Here is a 20,208-nt window from a genome sequence, read left to right as displayed (position 1 = left end):
AACAGGGAAAAGTTCCCTGATTGAGATGTTTGCCAAAATTATAAGCAGCCTAAGTTTTATAAATGGTAAGCATAATCTTCTGATTAATTTCTATTTGTATAATAAGAGGAATAAAAATAAGACAAGGAAAAGAAAATAAGACAGATGTGATTACAGGAATTATAGTAAGCAGCACATTTCCAATGAAGTAATCATACTTTTTATTGCTGGTAGTTTGGATGAAAAACTGAGGCAAGACAGCAAAGCTACTACACTAATGTTTTTGGCAACGAAAACAAAACCTTAATGGTGGCTACCAATAATGTCCTTTAATCACTCGTCAGGCTTCATGGACTAACAATTGCAATAGAGACTGCATAAACTAAGATTTTTAAAGCTGTCAGAAAGGCATTTGGGTGTCCCTTTTGTATTTAAATTTTAGCAGATTTAGTGACTGAAAACAGAGGCTGCTTTCAAAAACTTGAGTTTTGCTTTCACAAACTCAGAACTGGTCTGCTGAAAGCACACTTGCCTGGATTAAGACACAGGAAACATGAAGATCACTGACCATTGATAAAAGCAGAAAGCACGACACCCATCTGACAGTACCAGAACTGTACTTAGGAGGACTGTAGGTCATAAAGAGATACATTTCAACTGTAAGGGTTCTTGTGGTGTTGGTGGTGTTCTGGGTTTTTTCCTTTTCTGGCTGGCAGACAGCAGTAAGATTAAAACAAAGCAATCAGATGGGCAGGCAAGAAATAATCCATGTCCTTTTTCTACCTTGGATTCAAAGAAAAGTGCAACTAAAGAACAGGACGGGTCAGCAAATGAACTACTCAGCTCTGTCTGTGGGACACCAGGGATAGAGTCATAGAATGCCTGAAGCTGAAAGGAACCAACAAGAATCATATAAAATATGGGACAATGGTCAACAAAAACACCATTCTGTGCAAAACATTGTCTAGCCACATTTAAAAGAACACCTAGGAAAGATGACTCTAAAAAAAAATCTTAATTCCAACATCAGAGTATTTTCATTAGGTCTTGACATTGCTGTAAGGAGAAATAAAACAGCCATAGAGGGATACTCAAAGGAGAAAGGCCACATTCTGGCAAGGAGTGACAGTTCTCTGGGTGCTGCCACCAGCCTCTCCTGTGTGGCATTCCACATCTGAAGGACTCTCACAGTCTGTGGCAGGAGACACACTCACAATATTATGACAATTATCACCCTGTCCATATGTAAACTTATTCAGTATTTCTCCTAAGCACACAGAACTCTAAGTATACTCATTTATTGTTATTGTTGAAACTGACTTAATGTCTCACTGAATAAAATCAGACCATGAGCAGTAACCAAGCAGAATAAAGAAAGCTTAAGATATTTATTTCCCCCTTGTGAAACTTTTTTTAGATAACTACTGATGATAGAAACAACCATAATTTAGAGTGCAAGGAGAAAAAAAAAGAAAAAAGTTAAGCTTGATCTTTTTTACCATAATCTTGCTTTCCCTGACAAAGCAACTTGGTGTTGTAGCAACAGTAGCCTTTATAAGGGACCTTCCAGGGACTTTAGCTCTTATTTTAATAAGACCTTTTGCTTCATAAAGAGGCTTTTGTCCTGGAGCCTCAATCTACTTTTTCAGTAACAGAGATGATTAATGCAACTAATCTTTGAATCACTTTACTGAAGAAGAAATTAAATAGCATCAGTCCTGAAAGGGAAAGCATCAAGGGTTAACGACTCAGATCCAGTTCTCACTCCTTGATGTCATGACTGTGGGTGAATGACTAAGATTACTTCTACCTGACTCTATACCACACTAAACAAATTCCCAGTAGAGATCTGCTTTCAATATTGTTTATGAGTCTTATAACTCTACCACAGAAAATTAGTAGAGTGGTCCAAAGAGCTGAGTCCAGGTACATTTCTGTAGGGAATGCATCTATTTTACATAGAGGGAGCTCAGGCATCTTCTTTCTTGGTCTTGGTCTTGTTCTTGGTCTAGACTGAGTAAGAGCTGGATAGTTCCCATTGGTCCTGGGCTGCTGGCAAGGGTACTCACTCTGAAAAGGGCTGAGAAATTAAGGCTTCAGCTCCCAACTTCTCAAGAGGACAAACAATCAGACGTTTTTTTCTCTTGTGCACACACTAACAAGTCATTTACTATGTGAAAACTAGACAGCACTACAGCTACCAGTAGTCCTTTTCCAGACACACCATGTCATGGACCAAGCCTCATCTCGGGGATGACAGAGCAACCTCAGTTCCTGACTCAAGCACAGGTTGCAAGTGTGGATCTTAACCCCATACAGGCATCTAATGTGTGTAGTGGGTGGTCACTTAAACCCAGCCAGGAAGGGGAATGAGAAGCCTTCCACACCCTCAAAATGACCGAGGAGTACTTCTGCCTGCTCTGCATGCCCTGTTCACAGCAGACAAACCAAGCAAGCAGCCCATGTTAGGACCTGAGGCACATCCATGGAACTGATCTAAACAGCTTCTGCTATACTGACTATTTCTTAGCTTACCAAGCAGCTAGAGCAGAAAAGTATCCAATCTTTAGGTCTGAGTAGCAGCTAAAATAAGTAATGACAAGTACAGGAAAGAGAATTAAGGGGGAATGATCTAGACTAGATGCATCAGCATGATACCAGTAAAGCTTCACGGGAGTTTAGTACATACTTAAATTTTGATCAAATTGTTTTGGAGATGATTGATAAACTCCAGGAAACAAACACAAATATATTTAAAGGAGTACTGAAATCAAGTTAGGAAAAAGCAACATTAAAGGCTCGTATCAGCCAGAATTCACCCCCCACAAAATCAAAATAGCATTAATTATTATACATTCATCAACTCTAAAGCATGTACTGCTTGACAAAAAGTGAAAGGAAAAATGGAAAAGTATATGTATTTTATACTTTTGTAAGCTAAGTAAGTGACAAAGCAAAAAAGAGCAGGTTTCCTAAGTAGAAGAAACCTGCAAACTATTACCTTGTCTTAGCCAAATGCTCTCTCACTGTGGGTAGTCCTAAAAATACCATAGCTGTCCAACTGCAATGCATTCTTTCCTCTATCATGTGTCTTGTTTGTGTGGGCTTTAAAAATCAACATTTATAGAATTTTTGAATAAAAGTGTCTAATTGACCTTACACAGGGTGCCTAGCTTATGTTGATTCCTTTATTGTAAAATCTGAGCTGAAGCTTAAATTTTAGTAGAGGTTCTAAATATATTCAATATAACCCATACACTTTATCACAACTTTTATACTACTGGGCTAAGTACTTTTAAGGTGGTTTTTTTTACAAAATGAAGTTTAACTATATCTGCTTGCTGATAGGGCACATAAGCTAAAAGTATGGGGCTTTTCTACCCCCACTGCTCAAGTACCTGAACTGATTTCTCTGTTAGGTGAATAAGCCATGGGTGATTGGAATAGAAATGCAGGGTATTTCTCCACCAAAAGGAACATAATTTCTGATGGACAGCAATACTGGTTACTGGCACAATAGAGCCAACTCTGTGGGCATGCAACATCTTGTCCATCCCTTTAGCAACAAAGCTCTCCTTTCCCTGTACTGCAGTCCTAATGCCTCTAAAGAATGTCCAGAGACCCCTGGTCAGCAAGATCCAGCAGCAGAAGCCCTCCATCTGTGTTTGCTCCTGGAGGTTATATCACCTCTGAAGAGCAGTTCTATATTTCTGTGTTCCCAGAATGGTCCTGAGTCTGTCAAGACCTTCACTCATCACCCAGGTTATTTTTTTTCTTCTGCTCTCCTTCCTTTTTCTCCCAAATTAGCAGTCCAACACTGATATTAATAGTAGGAAGTGGCTGAATGAAGGATCTTTCCTGTTTAATTCAATGACACAAATACGAAACATTTATCATTTACTCAACTTGTAGGTCTGCTAAAGACAAATTCACCCGTGACACATGCAAGATAAATTCATATCTCTTTCTAATAGGCTTCCATTAGCATCAGACTTATCATCCATTCCCCTAAAGTCTTGAGTACCACCCATGCAGCATAGGAGATTATGATTCCATTCAATTCAACAGGATTCTATTTTAAAAACCACAGCACACACATTCAGAGCTGTGACTTCATTCAGGCATATTTTCTTAAGCTGCTGTCTCCTTTGTTGCAACACTGAGCTGAAAATGGATATGTAATCCACTGCTTATATGCACCCTCTATTCAACATATTAAGACTCTGCCTGTGCCTAAGCTTCATCTACTTTTCCCCAGAAGTCAAATTTCCCAGCTCAAGTGGTAAAGTTATGTGAGCTTTTCTTTGTAAGTCCCCAGTCCTATGACACATTCAGTGTCATCATGTATGCACTGCAGTACACCTGCAGTACCTGACACATCACTGCTTAAAACATTGATTCAATGTCAAGTATGAAATCTTCCCACATCACTGAGACATACACATTTTCTCCTGTTAGATGAACACATAAACATATATTTCCTGTATATATATACATACATTTACTAAATATTTCAAACTGACTTGCTTCCTTCAACCTCATTATCTCATCTGAACCACGAATCTCTGAATAACTGTTGTCCTTTTTGATTTCAGACCAGTATAAAAAGAGGTTAGTTTAGGGGAAAGAAGCCCCTCTGAGAACAAATTCCCCAAATTAAAAACTAGTTCTATCAATGATGTATTTTTATTTTCTTTCTTTTCTCTTCCCCCATCTCTTCTTCCCATTCCTTTACTCCCACATCTCATGGTAGCTGTTACTACAGCAGAGGACCAGTTCTTATTTTCCAACCTGCACTTCTTGAACTCAATAAGCCTTACTGTCATTTCATTCACCTATTATCAAGGGGTTTTCTTTCACTAAAGGTGCATTTCCTCAAGATGTGCAGTATTTGGGGGAAACAGCTCTGCCTCTTTTTCTCCTGTCACACTGCAACAGAACTGATACTGCCTCACATTGGGAATGGGAATACCTATGGGAATAAAGATGATAGTCCAGTGAAATACAGATGGGTGTATTCGGCTACACATTGCTTTGTCACCAATAAGATCACTGACTGACTCCAAGAAAATTCATGCAGTCTCTGTAACCTATGAAAGAACCAGAAAGAGTGATTCCATCCAGAAATATTTCGTGTTTATTAGTAGCTACTAAGTAAGCAATCCTTGCTGTTTATATAGCTTAGCTTATAGCTCATGGCAGCAGCAGAAGGCAAGCTAATATAAAAAAATACCAACTAAGAAGTGGCTCCATGTAATTTTTCTTCCTTCCAAGACATTTCAAGGAAGCAAAACAAGTAGGACTTGAGTAGTGAAAAGATATGAACAGTGACAAAAAGAAGATATGAAAAAAACCCACAGTCACATACTCCATTAGTGCATGTCAGCTCTTGGAAAGCAGAGACTCAGACACCATTATGAGGAGATGAACTTTATTAACTCTATTTTACAGTTTTCCTGTTTGCAAATAATTTACATCCATCTTATTGCATGAGTAAACCTCAAGAAACAGTGAATAGCCTCTTTTTTGTTTGTTTTTTCCTTGATGTATTCTGCAGATCCATAAGGAGATAATATAACTTTAAAAAATTTGATTATGGCAGAGCATGTGCTTGTCAAGAAGATGGGCCTGCCTCTTTCTAGTGGCGCCCAGTGACAGGACAAGGGGCAACATGAACAAACTGAAATATACAAAGTTCCACCTGAACATGAAGAAAAACTTCTTTACTTTGAGGGTGTCAGAGCACTGGAACAGGCAGCCCAGAGAGATTATGAAACCCCACCTAAATATGATCCTGTGCAAGCTGCTCTAGGTGAGGCTGCTTTAGCAGGAGGGTTGGACTATGCAGATGGAGAGATCATCTCCAGAGATCTCTTCAACCCCAACCATTCTGTGATTCTGTGAAATACAAAAGGGAATAAAGAGAAAGGGGGGGAAAAAAGAACAAAATTATCCATATTTTAACTTATTTTATATTTAGCACCAAGCATACATCAAATGTGCAGGGGAGCAGAAAAAGCACAAATATTCTGTGGATTCCAGACACCTACTTTATGACTCAATATTCTATACCAAGTTCATGGAGATACTTGTTCTTTCAGAGCATGATTTAAAGCACCTAAGTAAAGTTTCTAAATGCTAACAGAGTAGTGAATTCCCCCCCTAGAGATCCCTGCCTGTCTCCATCATCCCGAAAGGCAGCCTAGGCACTGAGCTAAGTACCTGGAGGGAATTCCTCTCAGGTGCTTGCATGCATAGGAGAGTATGGCAGCAAATAAAGCAAGCAGTACAGAAAATGACACAGAACTCCAATAAGGTACACTAGAAATACTTACTTTATACTAGCTGACTAGTGAAAGACTGTGATGATCCACCCTTAAGAGGAAAGAAGCACCTTGTATTACTTCTACAAGCATAGGGAGACTGTGTAGACACAAGAAGAAAGGTTTTAGAAAATACCTGTATGATATATTTCAAGTATGATACTCTCTTTAAAAGGACTCCACAGATGCATCTTCCTACCAATCATTTTGAAAATTTCCTTTTCCAAGGCAAACTTCCTTACAGTAGCAGTACTCAGTCTGTGCGGTATCCAGTATAACCGCTACAGTGTAAAACATTCTTCTTCAAGAAATTAGTAAGCTAATAATGTCCATGCAAATATTTATTTTTTTACACTGCAGAATTTTCTAACATGTTTTTAATCAAAAATAAGGATGGTCTAACATTCCTAAAGCATTAATGTGGAGACAAAGTGTGAAACAAAAATCTAGGGTAAAGCTATGTACAACTATGCACAAGATGTGCCAGTCAGAAATATTTACGTAAATTTGTAATGAGATTTTCAGCTCACCATCAGCTTCTGCTGAGACAATTATTGATCAATATTCTGTCAAGTATAACATAATTCTAGGGATTTATTTTCCTTATCCCTCACTTTAACCTAAGACCTGCTGAATTTCAATTGAAGTAAATACACGATCTTTACCTTTTTGACCTTTAAAAAAAATTCACTAAGCACATTTTATCTCTATCAAATTTGATGTTCTAAAGAGATTTTGGTGGCTGCGATTGTATAGTGACCTTATACAAGTCCTAGGATGCCTATGATGTAGAGGTTCCTCATAAATGTAATTTGACACTTTATATGGAAACACTCCTGGAAGATTAATCATTCCTTCCCTCAGCAAGCATGTCTCGGCACAGTCCTTAACAAATTTCACATCTTCAAGATAAATGGGACAAAAGCTCTAAGTTACAACACACCACTAAAGAAGACCAAAGACAATGCAGTGCAAGAGTCTCAGGTGTCTGCACGAGTACAAACTTTCTCCTTCACCTTCCTGCTGGTTTATGCGGGTACAAAATGGACGTAATTGACTGTGAAATAATTTTACACTGTAAGAATGCAATTCAGTGGCTATCATTGCACTGAGGTATGAAGGGTGCCAGCATGGCTTGGTCCCCTGGATGCCACCATTCACAGCTTACATGGAGGACATTGAGTATGTCTGCACCACAGGACAGGGAGACACCTATGAGAGCAGAAAAAATCTTGTCCTAAATTGTGCAGGTGGGCCTAGGGTGCAGAGATTAGAGTCATGTTCTCATGAAATCCATAGAGGCAAAAAAATGAGGTTGGCATCTCATTATGAGAGACATACCTTCCAAACTGCCCCAGAGAGGGCTGTTCTGAAGTGCTCCTCTGGCACCTGTTGGTATCACTGGCTTTCACTCTTTAATATATATCATACAAAATGAAAAGTTAATAAAGTTTTTAAAGTTTACTACTGACACACAGCTTCATGCCTTTCCCTTTGGTCCTGTCATTGGTAACCAGAGATCAGTGCCTGCTGCTCCTCCTCCCCTCAGAAGGAAGCTGCTATGAGGTCTCTCCTCAGTCTCCTCCAGGCTGAACAGGCCAAGTGACCTCAGCTGTTTTTCATACGGCCTCAGCTCAAGGCCCATTCACTATCTTTGTTGCCCTCCTTTGGATGCTCTCTAATTGATTTACATCCTTCTTATACTGTAGTGCCAAAAATGCAATATTCAAGGCAAGGCCACCCCAGTGCAGAGCAGAGTGGGACAATCTGCTCCCTTGCCCGGCTGCACTGCTGTGCCTGATACGCCCCAGGACACGCTTGGCCCTCCTGGCTGCCAGGGCACTGCTGACTCATGCTCAACTTGCCACTGACCAGGACCCCAGGTCCCTTTCTGTGGGGCTGCTCGTCAGTGTCTCATTCCCCACCCTGTACATATATCCAGGGTTGCCCCATCCTAGGTTCAGAATCTGGCACTGGTACTTGTTAAACTTCATACGGCTGGTGAGTGCCCAGCCCTCTAATTCGTCGAGGTCTCTCTGCAGGGCCTCTGCTTTCAAGGGAGTCAACAGCTTCACCCAATTTAGTATCATTGTGTTCATGCTGAACATCAAAGCAGCTGGAACCTTTAGCACAGCCATTTTCCAGAGCTCAAAATGAAAGGTAGCAGTGAACTTACTGTAAGTCTAGGTTTTCTAATTCATACAAAAACGTACTAGCAGTTTGTCAAAAGTCAGCTATTTTTAAATGGCATAAGCACAAAAGGAAATGTCAAATATTAACTGTTCAATCCATTCATCACTGTAGCTTTGTGTCTTGTCTGAAATTAGTAAGGAAACTGTCTGGAATAGATGCTACAGTTTCAAGATGAATAATTTTCACCTTCTCAAAAAAGTCAGGGCTTGTGCTCACCAAGAAACCTAATTAGTCACCCCAAGCAGTGCAGAATTCCCAGCTTACTCAAATTTTGAAAAGCAAACAAAAAACAAAAGAGAAACTTACATGAACATAGAGGCATGTGTTTACATTCCCTAGGCCAGTCTGGGTTGCCTACCAGGCAGCTCTAAGCTGAGAGAAGCAAGTGCTTACAGATTTACATATGCAGCACATTACAACAGCTAAAATGCCAAGAGGTGGTTCTTGAGAATGTGTTCTTGGGCTTGTCATGGCCAATAAACCTTGCTGTTCACTGCAAATGGTTTTCTCCAGCTGAGTTTACATTTGTTCTTAACAGCATTATGATGGCACTGTGCCATTGCTATGTTCTTTGTTCCAATTCAGTCCATTTCTCAGCAGAAGTGACAGCAGCCAAAGCATCATTACAGCATCTGAGTAACTTTGGAAAAACCTGCTGGTCACTCCTTTTCTTTTAATCCTCATGGGATTAAAGGGCGACCGAGGAGATACCACAAAATGCGTACAAATTGGAAATATCTCCTGCACACCAAGCTTCCTCTGACTGGTCTTGGGCTGATGGGGTCCTGAATACCTGGCCTTCCAGTGAAGGCACTCAGCATGCACTCAGATGTTGTCCATTTTGACAGTGCCTTTCTTACTCACCATGTTAAAAAGGCCAGTTAATAATTGCTGGAAGTTCAAAACCTCCTTACAAACAATGAACTCTGAACAAGAAACTGAATTTGCTGCAGATTTGAAGTTGCAGATTTGTCACTATTTCATTCCTGGTTTTATACCTAAGTTATTTAACTGAAACCATGAGAGTTCCAGCATGCCCCATGATGAAATGGTGAAATGAAGAGGAGGGTTATACTCACAACTTCTATTTATCATCAGTGGTAGTTACATACATGTGCTGGGCAGAGAAGAGCAACTGTCCTCTAATAAGGTGCTAGTCATGACAAATATAATATTGATATGGGACCCACATAATTTTCTTTAAAAGTACACTGCAAGAATGATTGCAAATGACAGGAAGCAGGAAAAAAGCCCCAACATTCTCCCACTGTCTTTTTATTTCAATTCACAAACAGTACATTTCTGCAGCAAATAGAGCTTACTAAACTAGCTGCCTTTTGTTATTATCCTTATGCCTATCTGCGATATTATACAACAGATACCACTTTATTGGTGTCCATAAATAACTTTTGTTATGCATCTGAAACAGCACTGTTTAGCACGTTGCACAACAGACATCTCTTCCAGTTGCTGAAGCCAATAACTTCTGTACCTGCCACTAGGACCCCCACCACTGGGTTATGGCTTTCATTTACAAAAAAGAAAGAAAAAAACAAAAAAATATTGTACCAGACAGTAGGCCCTCTAAACAGCCTGAAAGGTTGCCAGGACTAGAAATAGGCATTATTAGGAATATTGCTGAACACTGCATCCAACTCCAATTTGTTGTCAGCTTCCTTCTAGAAGTACCAAATTTACTGCCAGCTCCATGCTCAGGAAAGCCTGTCTGATAAAATCCAAGACAGTGAACTCTGTTTTCAGGATACACTGAAGCCCATATCTTATGTTAACACAACCAGTGCCATCATCTGGCTTGTTACCAAGCTGCTGTCACTGCCTGTGACTGCTGCAAGTGTCAAAGAAAATAAAAGCTAACTGGCCTCAAGGGCACGAAATGGGCATGGACAATAACTTAAATGTTAATTAAAAAGACAGGGAAAAGGTAAAATCAACTTTATAACTTATGACAAAAATAATATCTAAATTCTATATTGTATTTTATTCAGTCAAGCCTCTTACTGTTTTGCATTCCTTTAGCCGCTGATGTTTTAATTTGTTTTAATGCTATTTGCTCCGCCAATTTGAACAGTGATGTAATGACATATGACTCCCTCATATCCAGTGGTACTCACAGCACCTTTGTCACTGGTGGCTCAAGAGCACAATGAACAGCGTCTTGAGTTTAATGTATTTGTGGCTTTGTGAAGGCAGCAATGACATACAATGAGTTTTTTTCTCCTTTTGTTTCTGTGCTCTGTAATAGAACACCCTGCCACAAAGACTGTGACCAGAGTATAATGAAAAATGCTAAGCCATTGTCAGTCATGGCAAAAATTTGCAAACTTTACATTTTGTTTAATTATTGAAGAATGGCTTTTCAAAGAGACATGCATTGTTCTAAAGAGACATCACAGCATCTATCTTCCTCTCCTCACAAAAGCTTTTTATCTTCAAACAAGACTATATTTGTTGAGGGCCAATTACTAGTTTGTCTATGAAGAAGTTTAAAGGAATTTTTAATTAATAAATTGACCCATACTATGAGTCACCTGGAGAGGAAGGACATCATTTCCTACGACAGTTAAGCTTTCTTACACAAATATTAGTCAGTACCTTAGATTCAAGATCCTCTAGCTCTTAATACTATCTTGTTCTTGTACACCAATTTAATTCACTACTGCAGCATCACTCAGAGTGACAGTAAATGCTACTCAAGGTGAACAGGGGCAACCCTCTGACCCTTGTTCTAGGCCTCTAGCATGACTTCCATTCATCCAGAAGAAATATTATGTATCACTCAATTATGTTCCACTTGAATTCTAAAAAAAAGAGTTTGACAGTCTATCTAATCTTCTTTAGTACAAAGATATCATCAAAAATAAACATGCTTAACTGTATAATGAGGTTAATAAAGGTGCATGCAGAAGAGAGGCCTATACAGTCAATGAAAAGAACATGCTTGAATGAGATAGCATGAGTCTCTCTCCCACTATCTGCAAATGGTGCCTTATTTTTTGCCTTCTGAAAGATTATGTAATGTATAAACATGACAGATATCACCATTTCAACATACCTCTTAGAAATAATAGAATTAACCTCACACGCTGCTTTCTGTAACAAACTCCACTAATGATAATTCCTTCGTAAGAAAAGAAGGGTGAGGAGAAAACCAGAACTCAATCTGTTAGGGTATGAATATAGAATATGACAGACTTTTCTTATTCCCATTCACACAACTGATAACTTGCCAGTTATGTGTAACTGGTGACTTTCCACCAGAGATACTGCCCAACATCCCAAACACAAAAAAACTAAAAACCAAACCAAAAAAAAACCAAAAACAAAAACAAAACAAAAAAAACGCCCTCACACACACTGCCACCCCAAACTCTAATCTTAGAAACCCAGTTGTTCAAACACCAAACAGCATAGGAAAATACAAGATTCATGTGTGTCAAATTAATGGGGTTTTTTACTCTGTTTAAAAACCAGTATAATAATAATAATCAGCATTGCCTACTTACTTTACATCATTATGTAGGCAGCAGAGAAGCAAGTTGTCTGTAAAGATTCACCTTAATCCAAGCATCAGTGAGATATATTCTCAGGGTATCCAGATACATGTGAACGTTTAATTCAGAATCAGCAGATCTCCACACTGATAAACATTTCTCATAAGTTATGTATGAATTAAAATCAAGTTTTTATTAAAAATGCATAAGTATGATCTGTGGTGAATAGAACCATTAGCTATGCATGTTTACTCTTTAGTAAACTCAGAAATCAGTAATTTTTCTTCTAAATGTCATTTCCATCAGAGGGTTATAGAATGATAAAATGCTTAAACGATTCTCAGATGCCATCCAGCTGGTACATGTACAACTGGGGAGAGGACATAAAATAATGAACTGTGAAATGTTTATTTGCCACAGGGGCAAGAAAATGTCATTACAACTATTGCACCCATTCTACTTTACAAGTCAGGTAGCACTCAACAGTCCCTCACTTTCACCCACCACGATAAAACAAATCAATTAAGGCTAATCTGGATGATAATAAACTATCCAATTCTTTAAAGTTATTAATTTTCAGCACACTCTTTTTGATCTCACATTATTTACAATGCTCCCTGTCTTCTCCACTCCTATTGGAAGCTACAGAAAAATCATCCAAACCCCAAAGTGAGCATAAATTGGTTTTATCCATGTGATTTTAGCATCATGTTTTAGGGGGATCATAAGGGAGGATGCAAAAAGGCTGACATTGTTCTAGTGGAAGCAGGCTCCTTAGTTTCTCTTGATAGTCAATGAAGACACAAATACCTTTCCAAAACAGCATTGCTCAATCTGTAGATCACAGTTCTCCTTAAAATCAAACATTCCTCACCAAAATAACAAGTGAAAATTCAAGAGTAAGGAAAATATAAATAATAAGTACTGTGAATTACTAACATCATCCAATGAGTCTGTGATTTTTCTTCTCTCGCCCATCCCAAAAAGCCTACATTATTTGAAAGACCACTTTACTTAAGGCAAACTCTAATGGTCAGTTTAAGCCAAGAAACAACATTAGGCAATCTGACCTATCCCCTGATAGACTCCCTCTTCTGATTGCAGGGAATCCTAGAGACATTATTCTGATTTAGTCACATCATCAATAGTCTTGTCCTCATCCAAATCTGAAAATACTATTATTGTTCTCCATAAAATTTCATTTGAATTCAGAACCTTAAATGAAATCCTGTAAAAATTCAACATTTCTGAAATACCTTTTACAAAAGACCACTAGAATCTGCTATCTCTTGGCATTTTATACCTGGGATAATCTCTTGAGCTCAGTGGGACCATGGGACCAAAACTGAAGTCTGGAGTGTACTGGGATACACAAATAGCTCATTGACATCAGCCTCCAGAGCAAACACTGTCTGAATCTCACCAGTCCCTAAGCTCAGGGTAGTTTCTAAAGATGTCATGCTGGAATCAAACTGGATGTTGACATCTGTGTCATCAAATGCACCAAAATATTGAGAAGACCCCATACAGGTTTAGATTCATTTCTGGAACAACACATCAAGTACTTGTTTTCACACCTTATCTGCTGCACTTTGCACTGTGTACATTCTGACGGCCCAGCCTGGGGCAGTAGTCACTACCAACTTAAAACATTATGTTTCTGTTTTCAGCCATAGAACCCGTTCCTTTCTGTTAACTACTAAATGAGATATTTCCCTTCACTGGCTACAGACTGACTAGAAGGAACCTGTATTTTTAGAGTGCTTACTTAGTGTTTTTTGTAAAGCAACAGAAAAACAAAACAAGAAAAACCCCAAAAATAAAACCACAACACCGCACATTGTTCAAGGTCTCAAGTCTCTGTCAATATAAAATTAATTCCTAGTGACACAAATTTTCCCCATGGCTATACAAAAAGAGTAACTTTGCTAGATATTCTAGGTGCCTATAACCAGGTAGTTCAATCAACTTCTCTCAATCTATTTAAACCTTTCCTTCCTACCAAACACTACAGTATCAGAATGTTGAGTCTGCCAACTGAACTCTAAAGGAGCTTCAAAACGCAGTGAATTGAAACTGTTATCCAGCTGGTCTTAAATCTTTTACCCCTGTAACTTAACACAACACACTCCACTTTTCTTGAAATGCATAACCAGTTACTCATTATTCATTTACACTTCCACAAAAAATAATACTGTCCCATCCATAACAAATGTCAAGCCACTAAAATTAAATTATATAATGGATTGACCTCAGACATCTATTTTTTGTATTCATCACCCCTTTTGAGCTCAAGTTATAAGGAACAAAAAACTTTGGTTATGAATCCTTAGTATTTTAACTCAAAAACAGAACAAAAAAAAAAGCTTATTTTTCTACAAAGGTCTCACAAACTTAAAAACATTGCTATATGTTTTCTCAGGACAAGAGATGCTAGCTCTCTGAATTCATAACCAAGTTTCTGGTTTATCTATTTCCAGCAACACCTCAAAATCTACTCCTTAGTGTTATACAATAGCTCTCAAACACATATCTGCTGAAAGTCTGCTATTCACAGACTGTTTCCTTTTCATTGCTAGTAGGATCACATGTTTTTGGATACAATGAAACTTTCACTTTCCAATCAAATTTGAAACAAAGCAACTTTAAAGGAGGAAAACAAAGCAGGACTTTAAACAAGGGACAGACATAAGTTGTTGACATAGTCACAATTTCAAAAGTAGCACTTAAGTGTTACCCAACACTGAAACCAATTATTTCTATTCTTTGCAGATTGATAAAACTACAGATCCACAGGCTAAGTGCAGTAACATCACTTCCCATTCCACATGAAAAGTCCACGTTTTTCATTTCCCTTTTGCTAGCAGAAAATGTAGGAACATGTACATGTCATCGGAATTTTCCACTGCAGACACTTCTCTCCTAAAGCTGCTATAGAAAACCACTGGCAGCAGTGACAATGAAACACAATCAAAACACATGCAAAAAGAAAAAAAATCTCTCCCCAAACCCAGCCATTAAAAGCGAAGTCCCAAAATTTCACTACTGATTCCGTTTAACAAAAATGAAAAAAAAAAGACATTCTACGTTCACTAGTTATGTAGTCTGGTGTGCTATGGCAAAGTACCCTGACACTATGCATGGTGTAAGACCCTATATTAACAAAAAATATGTTCTTTATTGAATAATACTTCAGGATAGCTAATTCTAAAGAATATCCACTGTGATTGCCTTTGCTTTGCTCTCAGTGGGAACTGAGCTCTAATCCAGCAAACTTCACTCTGTGAAAGTCCTGAGAAATAAACCTCAAAACCGTTAAAAACATGAGGTTTTCTCCAAGTAAGGATATTCATGACATTAACTGTATTAAACCTTGTAGCTATATTTGTGTTATAGACTAGAGCCTGTCATGATCACCATTCCTGAAGGGTTTGAATGAGCATAAGAATGTTTGCTATTCGTATTTAAAAAGGGCAAACCTAAACTTTACAGGACCTATCACTAAGGCATACTTTTTCCCCAAGTATCACACTGTTCTCTTTAGTTATATCTGCTGATTTTTAATAATGCAAGGGAGAATTGGAAGACTACAAGGAACTCTTCAGTCTTATATTAAGTGTGCAATATTGATTATGGACATCTCTTTCAACACTTCTTGTCATAGAAGAAATACAGTAGATACATCTTTCCATACCAGTTTGTATGTAATTCATTTCCTGGGTTCCACCACTCTACGTGCTGCAGTTCAAAGATGTATCTTCATGTCCAACAGGCAATTAAGTATGTGTTTATGGACGCCAGTATCACAGTTAAGTATAGAAATTACCTCAGCTGAAACAGTTTCTGAAACAAAGTATTTTAATTTTCTCTTAATTAGCATTATTCACTTGTGGAAAAGTACAGAACGACGACATTCTATACAAACCATTTGCATTTTGATCATTTTTTTCCATTAGCTCTAAAGAGCTGGCCTCTTAGCAAACCAACCAAATCTGGGTATCCTTTTTGTTCTGCTTGGCCAGCACAACAGACTTGGACAGTAGCTTCAGCCAGACAGGATGAGTTCAGAAAGAGTCACCACGAGCTTGTGTGCTCATAGCCCAAACTGTGAAGTGTCAGAAAGAGGACTGAGACTTTACAAGCATCATAGACTGGTGCTGGAGAAAGATACCAGTTTTCAGAGATTCAGATAATGTATGTACATTATAATACATACTTCTTTAGAGCATCAGATCCAGTACCTCACAATCACTAATTGACCCTTTGCATATATATATGGCTTGTTTACAAATTTTGTATGGTTTTTAATACTTAGTTCGAATATTTGAACTGCAATACAGTTTACTTAAAAAAAAAAAAGAGGAAGAAAAGAAAAACAACAGGCAGAACAGGCAAATTTTACAGAAATATTTATAAAATGAGTTCAGTAAATTTAGATGGAAACTGAGAGAAGGGAGTGTAGAAGCTGAATTATCTGTTATCTAATTTCCTTTGGGAGTATGGCAATCTTTGTTTGATGGTGAGAAACAATAAGGCAATGATTACTAGGGACTTAAAAGTTTCCTTATGAAATACTGTCCTTCCTCATCACTGCACTTGGTGGAGAGACCTTCTAAGTTGAAAACGTACTTTTTCTTGTTTTGTCATGCTCCAAGTTTTCCCAAGAAGCAACAATGGGAAAGAAGAAAGTTTCAAACTGCTTGCTGTGCGGCTCTTGAAAACTCCTTCCAGAAAGCAAAATAATCTTGGCAGTTTCACCTTTGCTGCTCTTTCTATTAAAAAGACTAGGCAACAAGACATTAGAGATACTGATGCAAGCTATTAATAGAAAAGGAAACACCCAAAAATAAAAAGCTTTAAAGGACAAAATGAAATAGAGGAGAAGTCTTTTATTGCAACCAGGATAGTTACCATACAACAAAAACCACCAGAGCCCCTGTGCTGAGGGTTCTCTTCAGAAGGGAAATGAGCAAAAGAGATCAAAAGTAGTATCTTTATATATATATATATATATATATATATATGGAGAGAGGGAGAGATAACTAATTTGGTACACAGAAGGCAATGCCTTGCTCCTAACATAAGTAAAATTAGCTTTTACTTGCTGCTAATTTTTCTCATTGGCTACAAACGCAGAGGAAAATGAGCTGTCAAAGGTTGTTTTCCATAGTACAAATGAGAGCACAAACAGTGAGGTATACATATGTTAATAAGCAGAGAGTAATGATCAGTATGCCCTTGAGAGCAGAAGCATTCCTTGAGGTTTCTGATAATCCGATGGTATACAGTATGTTGCCTTAACTATGAGCACTTAAAATTCATTTATGAAAATAATTCTGCTTGTGCAGGGTCTCTCAAGCTAATGCAGCTCTACTCCTGCACCAGTATTTGAAACAACCCCCTTTTTTACCCATTTGTGACATCGACATCCTTTATGTGTGTACAATATGCAAAAGCTTCTCTAATGAACTGCAGTATTCCACAATACTGTTTATTGTGCAGTGCTTACAAAGACCAATTAGATCACCACACCCTAGAGAGATGGAAGAACATATTTACATTTAAAAAAAAGAAAGAAACCTTTCTTCTTACCAACTTTTTTTCCCCAAAACAAAAGTATACTTTCTACTCAAATATAACCATTTTAAAACTGAATCCCAGGTACCAGTAACACATAGTCTTCACAGTTGAAGTTTTACACTTTCTTTTTAAGTATGGTTACCAGTGTGGAAATGCTTTCCACATCCATCTCCTCAGGCCAGATAACTACCGGAGCCTTTATTTTTTATTTGCATCTTCATTAATGTGGCTGATAATTCCAGGATGAATCTTGACAGCATTTGCTCCTTTAAGTAGTCTTTACCTAAAAAAGTACTGACAACTGACTAATCACCCATGGGCCTACTGAGGAGAGTAAAATCTCCTTGACTTAAAACTCATAACCTATTCCCATCTGATGGTATATGGCACATGAAGGAATGTGACACATGATTTTAATAAAATGTGTATTTTTTTTTTCCATTCTGTCTCCTTTTTCTCATTTAAATGATTACTCCTGCTTTTAACCTATCTAAATACCATGACACAGGCCAAGTGTGATTCAGAAGTTTTCATTGCTGTTAGCACATCCTTTACTTGCTCAATAAAAATTTTCAGGTTAGCTTTCAGTTTATGGTTCTCTTAAAAATTTCCTTAAGCTACTCCAGAAAACAGTATTTATTTTTAAAAAATATGTTTATTTGACCCTCTAGTTTACAATCACTTGTAGGAAGCTTCATGCAGAAAGTAATGCTACAGTTCTGCATTAGCTTACCTGCTCATCCACCTGCTGATACATTCCTACAGGGAATTTCTGTTGATGTTTTTATGAGTTCTGCATGTATTTTTTGTCACCATGAGTTAGCAAATATGCTTTCCTTCACAAACTTTCAAAAAAATCACAATTTAACGTCTTAGCACATTCTATAGTCATCATGATGTCTTGGTTGTTAAATGCATTAAAAAAAAATTAAAAAAAAAAAAGCTCTGTAAGAGGCACAATTTAAGTTTGTCCCCTCTGGAGGAAAAAAAAAAAAAAAAAAAAAAAAAAAAAAAAGTATCCCTCTGGAACTTAAATGGATCTGAAGAACTTCAGTCATTAATTTTATATTGCCAAATTGCTGGAAAAGGCTACATTCCTACCATTCCACTCAAGATTCACTCTCTTACTACTATTCAAGATTCCTTTTTAGACAATATACATGAATAAATCATATCTGATAAGATACATCCAGTTACAAAGAATTAAATAACTTAGGTGGGAAACAGCATATACAAATAAAATGTTTTCCAGAATAGAAAATTATTAGGGATTGATGACAACTGATGAAAAGATCACAGGCATTTCAAATTTCTCATCTGCTAACACATCCTCCTTTCTTATGTACTGTTTTACTGATTTGGTTCCTGAAATCTAATGTTTTTCTTCTTTTGTAGTTCTCTTACTGTAGTTCTGGCTACCTCCAGGAAAGAAATTGGCAACAATGCTGGTTGCTATTGACACTGACTTACACTTTCTCAGCAAAACTGTTCACTAAGAGGTAGAGCGATGGAGTAACATGAAATATTTCACTTCTGCCATAAGGTTAACTGCTTCACAAAGGTGCTTCCAGCATCTGTTCTGCCAGCACATGAACATTCAATATAATGAGAATAAGAAATGGGGCATATTCCATTGGTAAGTCTTTATCTGTATGTCATTGCATCCAAATCCACGGGAATTCTTATATCATGTATCTGATTCCACAACAATGAAATAACCCATTGTATACATTACAGAAAGGGATATGAGTTTCTTAACTTTAACCCCAGTCTCTTTCAAAGTGCCACAAAACACACAATTGCACAGTCTAACCATCTTGCTAAGCAGATCTATTTTAAGGCAGCTTCTTTGTTATTTTATCTCAGTGCCTACTTTTTAAACTCAATCTACTTTTGCTCGTAGCTGAGCTTACAAGTGCTGCCACATGTCTTTTCCAAAGGTAAATAGAAATATATGGCTGAGTTCCGTACCAACATAATGATACAATGTTAAAGTACACTGGACAACAAGTCTGAAACAAAACAAAACAAAAACAAAAAATGCACATCTGCAGAACAGCTCAGGCGTGACAACTTCCCACAGACACACCTGTATGGCAAACTGTTTGCAAGCTGCGCATCACGCCTGACACGCGTCTCTGCCTTGCACAGGGCCAGTCAAAGGAAACCAGGTACCAACTTGACTCAACGCTTGGGAGAACTGCCCGAGTTTATTAACTCCGCCGTGCGGCCACCGCAGCCTCCCCGGCGGAGTCCCCGCCAAACTACCTGTAACACAGCCCCAATTTCCCACCCTGCCGCCTCGCTCGCATCCCCATCCCGGCCTCCCCCGGCCCCTCCTCGCCCAAAGCGCGGGCGCTGCCTTCCCACCCTGCCCCTCCCCGAGCCCCCACTCCGGGCAGCGGGGGAGCCGCCCCGCCGCCCCCTCCTTCCCTCCCGCCTTCCTTCCCCCCTCCTCCGCGGGCCGCCCCCGCCGCCACTCACCAGCTGCGCGCCGCACACGGCCACCAGCGTGCACCGGCCGCTGCAATAGCCCATGGCTCCCGGCACCCCGCGCCGCCGTCCCGCGCCGCGCCCACTCAGGCGGCGGGAGAGCACCGCCCGGCCGCCGCCCGGCTCCC

General features: G+C 38.7%; 1 protein-coding gene across 1 annotated transcript in view; it reads right to left on the bottom strand.

The window, feature by feature from the left end:
* NKAIN2 (sodium/potassium transporting ATPase interacting 2) overlaps positions 1 to 20,158 on the bottom strand; it is a 512,690-nt gene extending 492,532 nt beyond the window's left edge. The window contains exon 1 of the mRNA XM_041423840.1: positions 20,072 to 20,158. Coding sequence (XP_041279774.1) covers positions 20,072 to 20,125 — 54 coding nt within the window. The 5' untranslated portion in view covers positions 20,126 to 20,158. The remainder of the gene's footprint in view (positions 1 to 20,071) is intronic.
* Positions 20,159 to 20,208: the final 50 nt, after the last annotated feature.

Source organism: Onychostruthus taczanowskii, unplaced genomic scaffold (genome assembly GCF_017590055.1).
Source record: "Onychostruthus taczanowskii isolate IOZ18803 unplaced genomic scaffold, ASM1759005v1 scaffold8, whole genome shotgun sequence".
Lineage (NCBI taxonomy): Eukaryota > Metazoa > Chordata > Aves > Passeriformes > Passeridae > Onychostruthus > Onychostruthus taczanowskii.
Note: the sequence above shows the minus strand (reverse complement) of the source record. Positions and strands in the feature narration are given on the sequence as shown.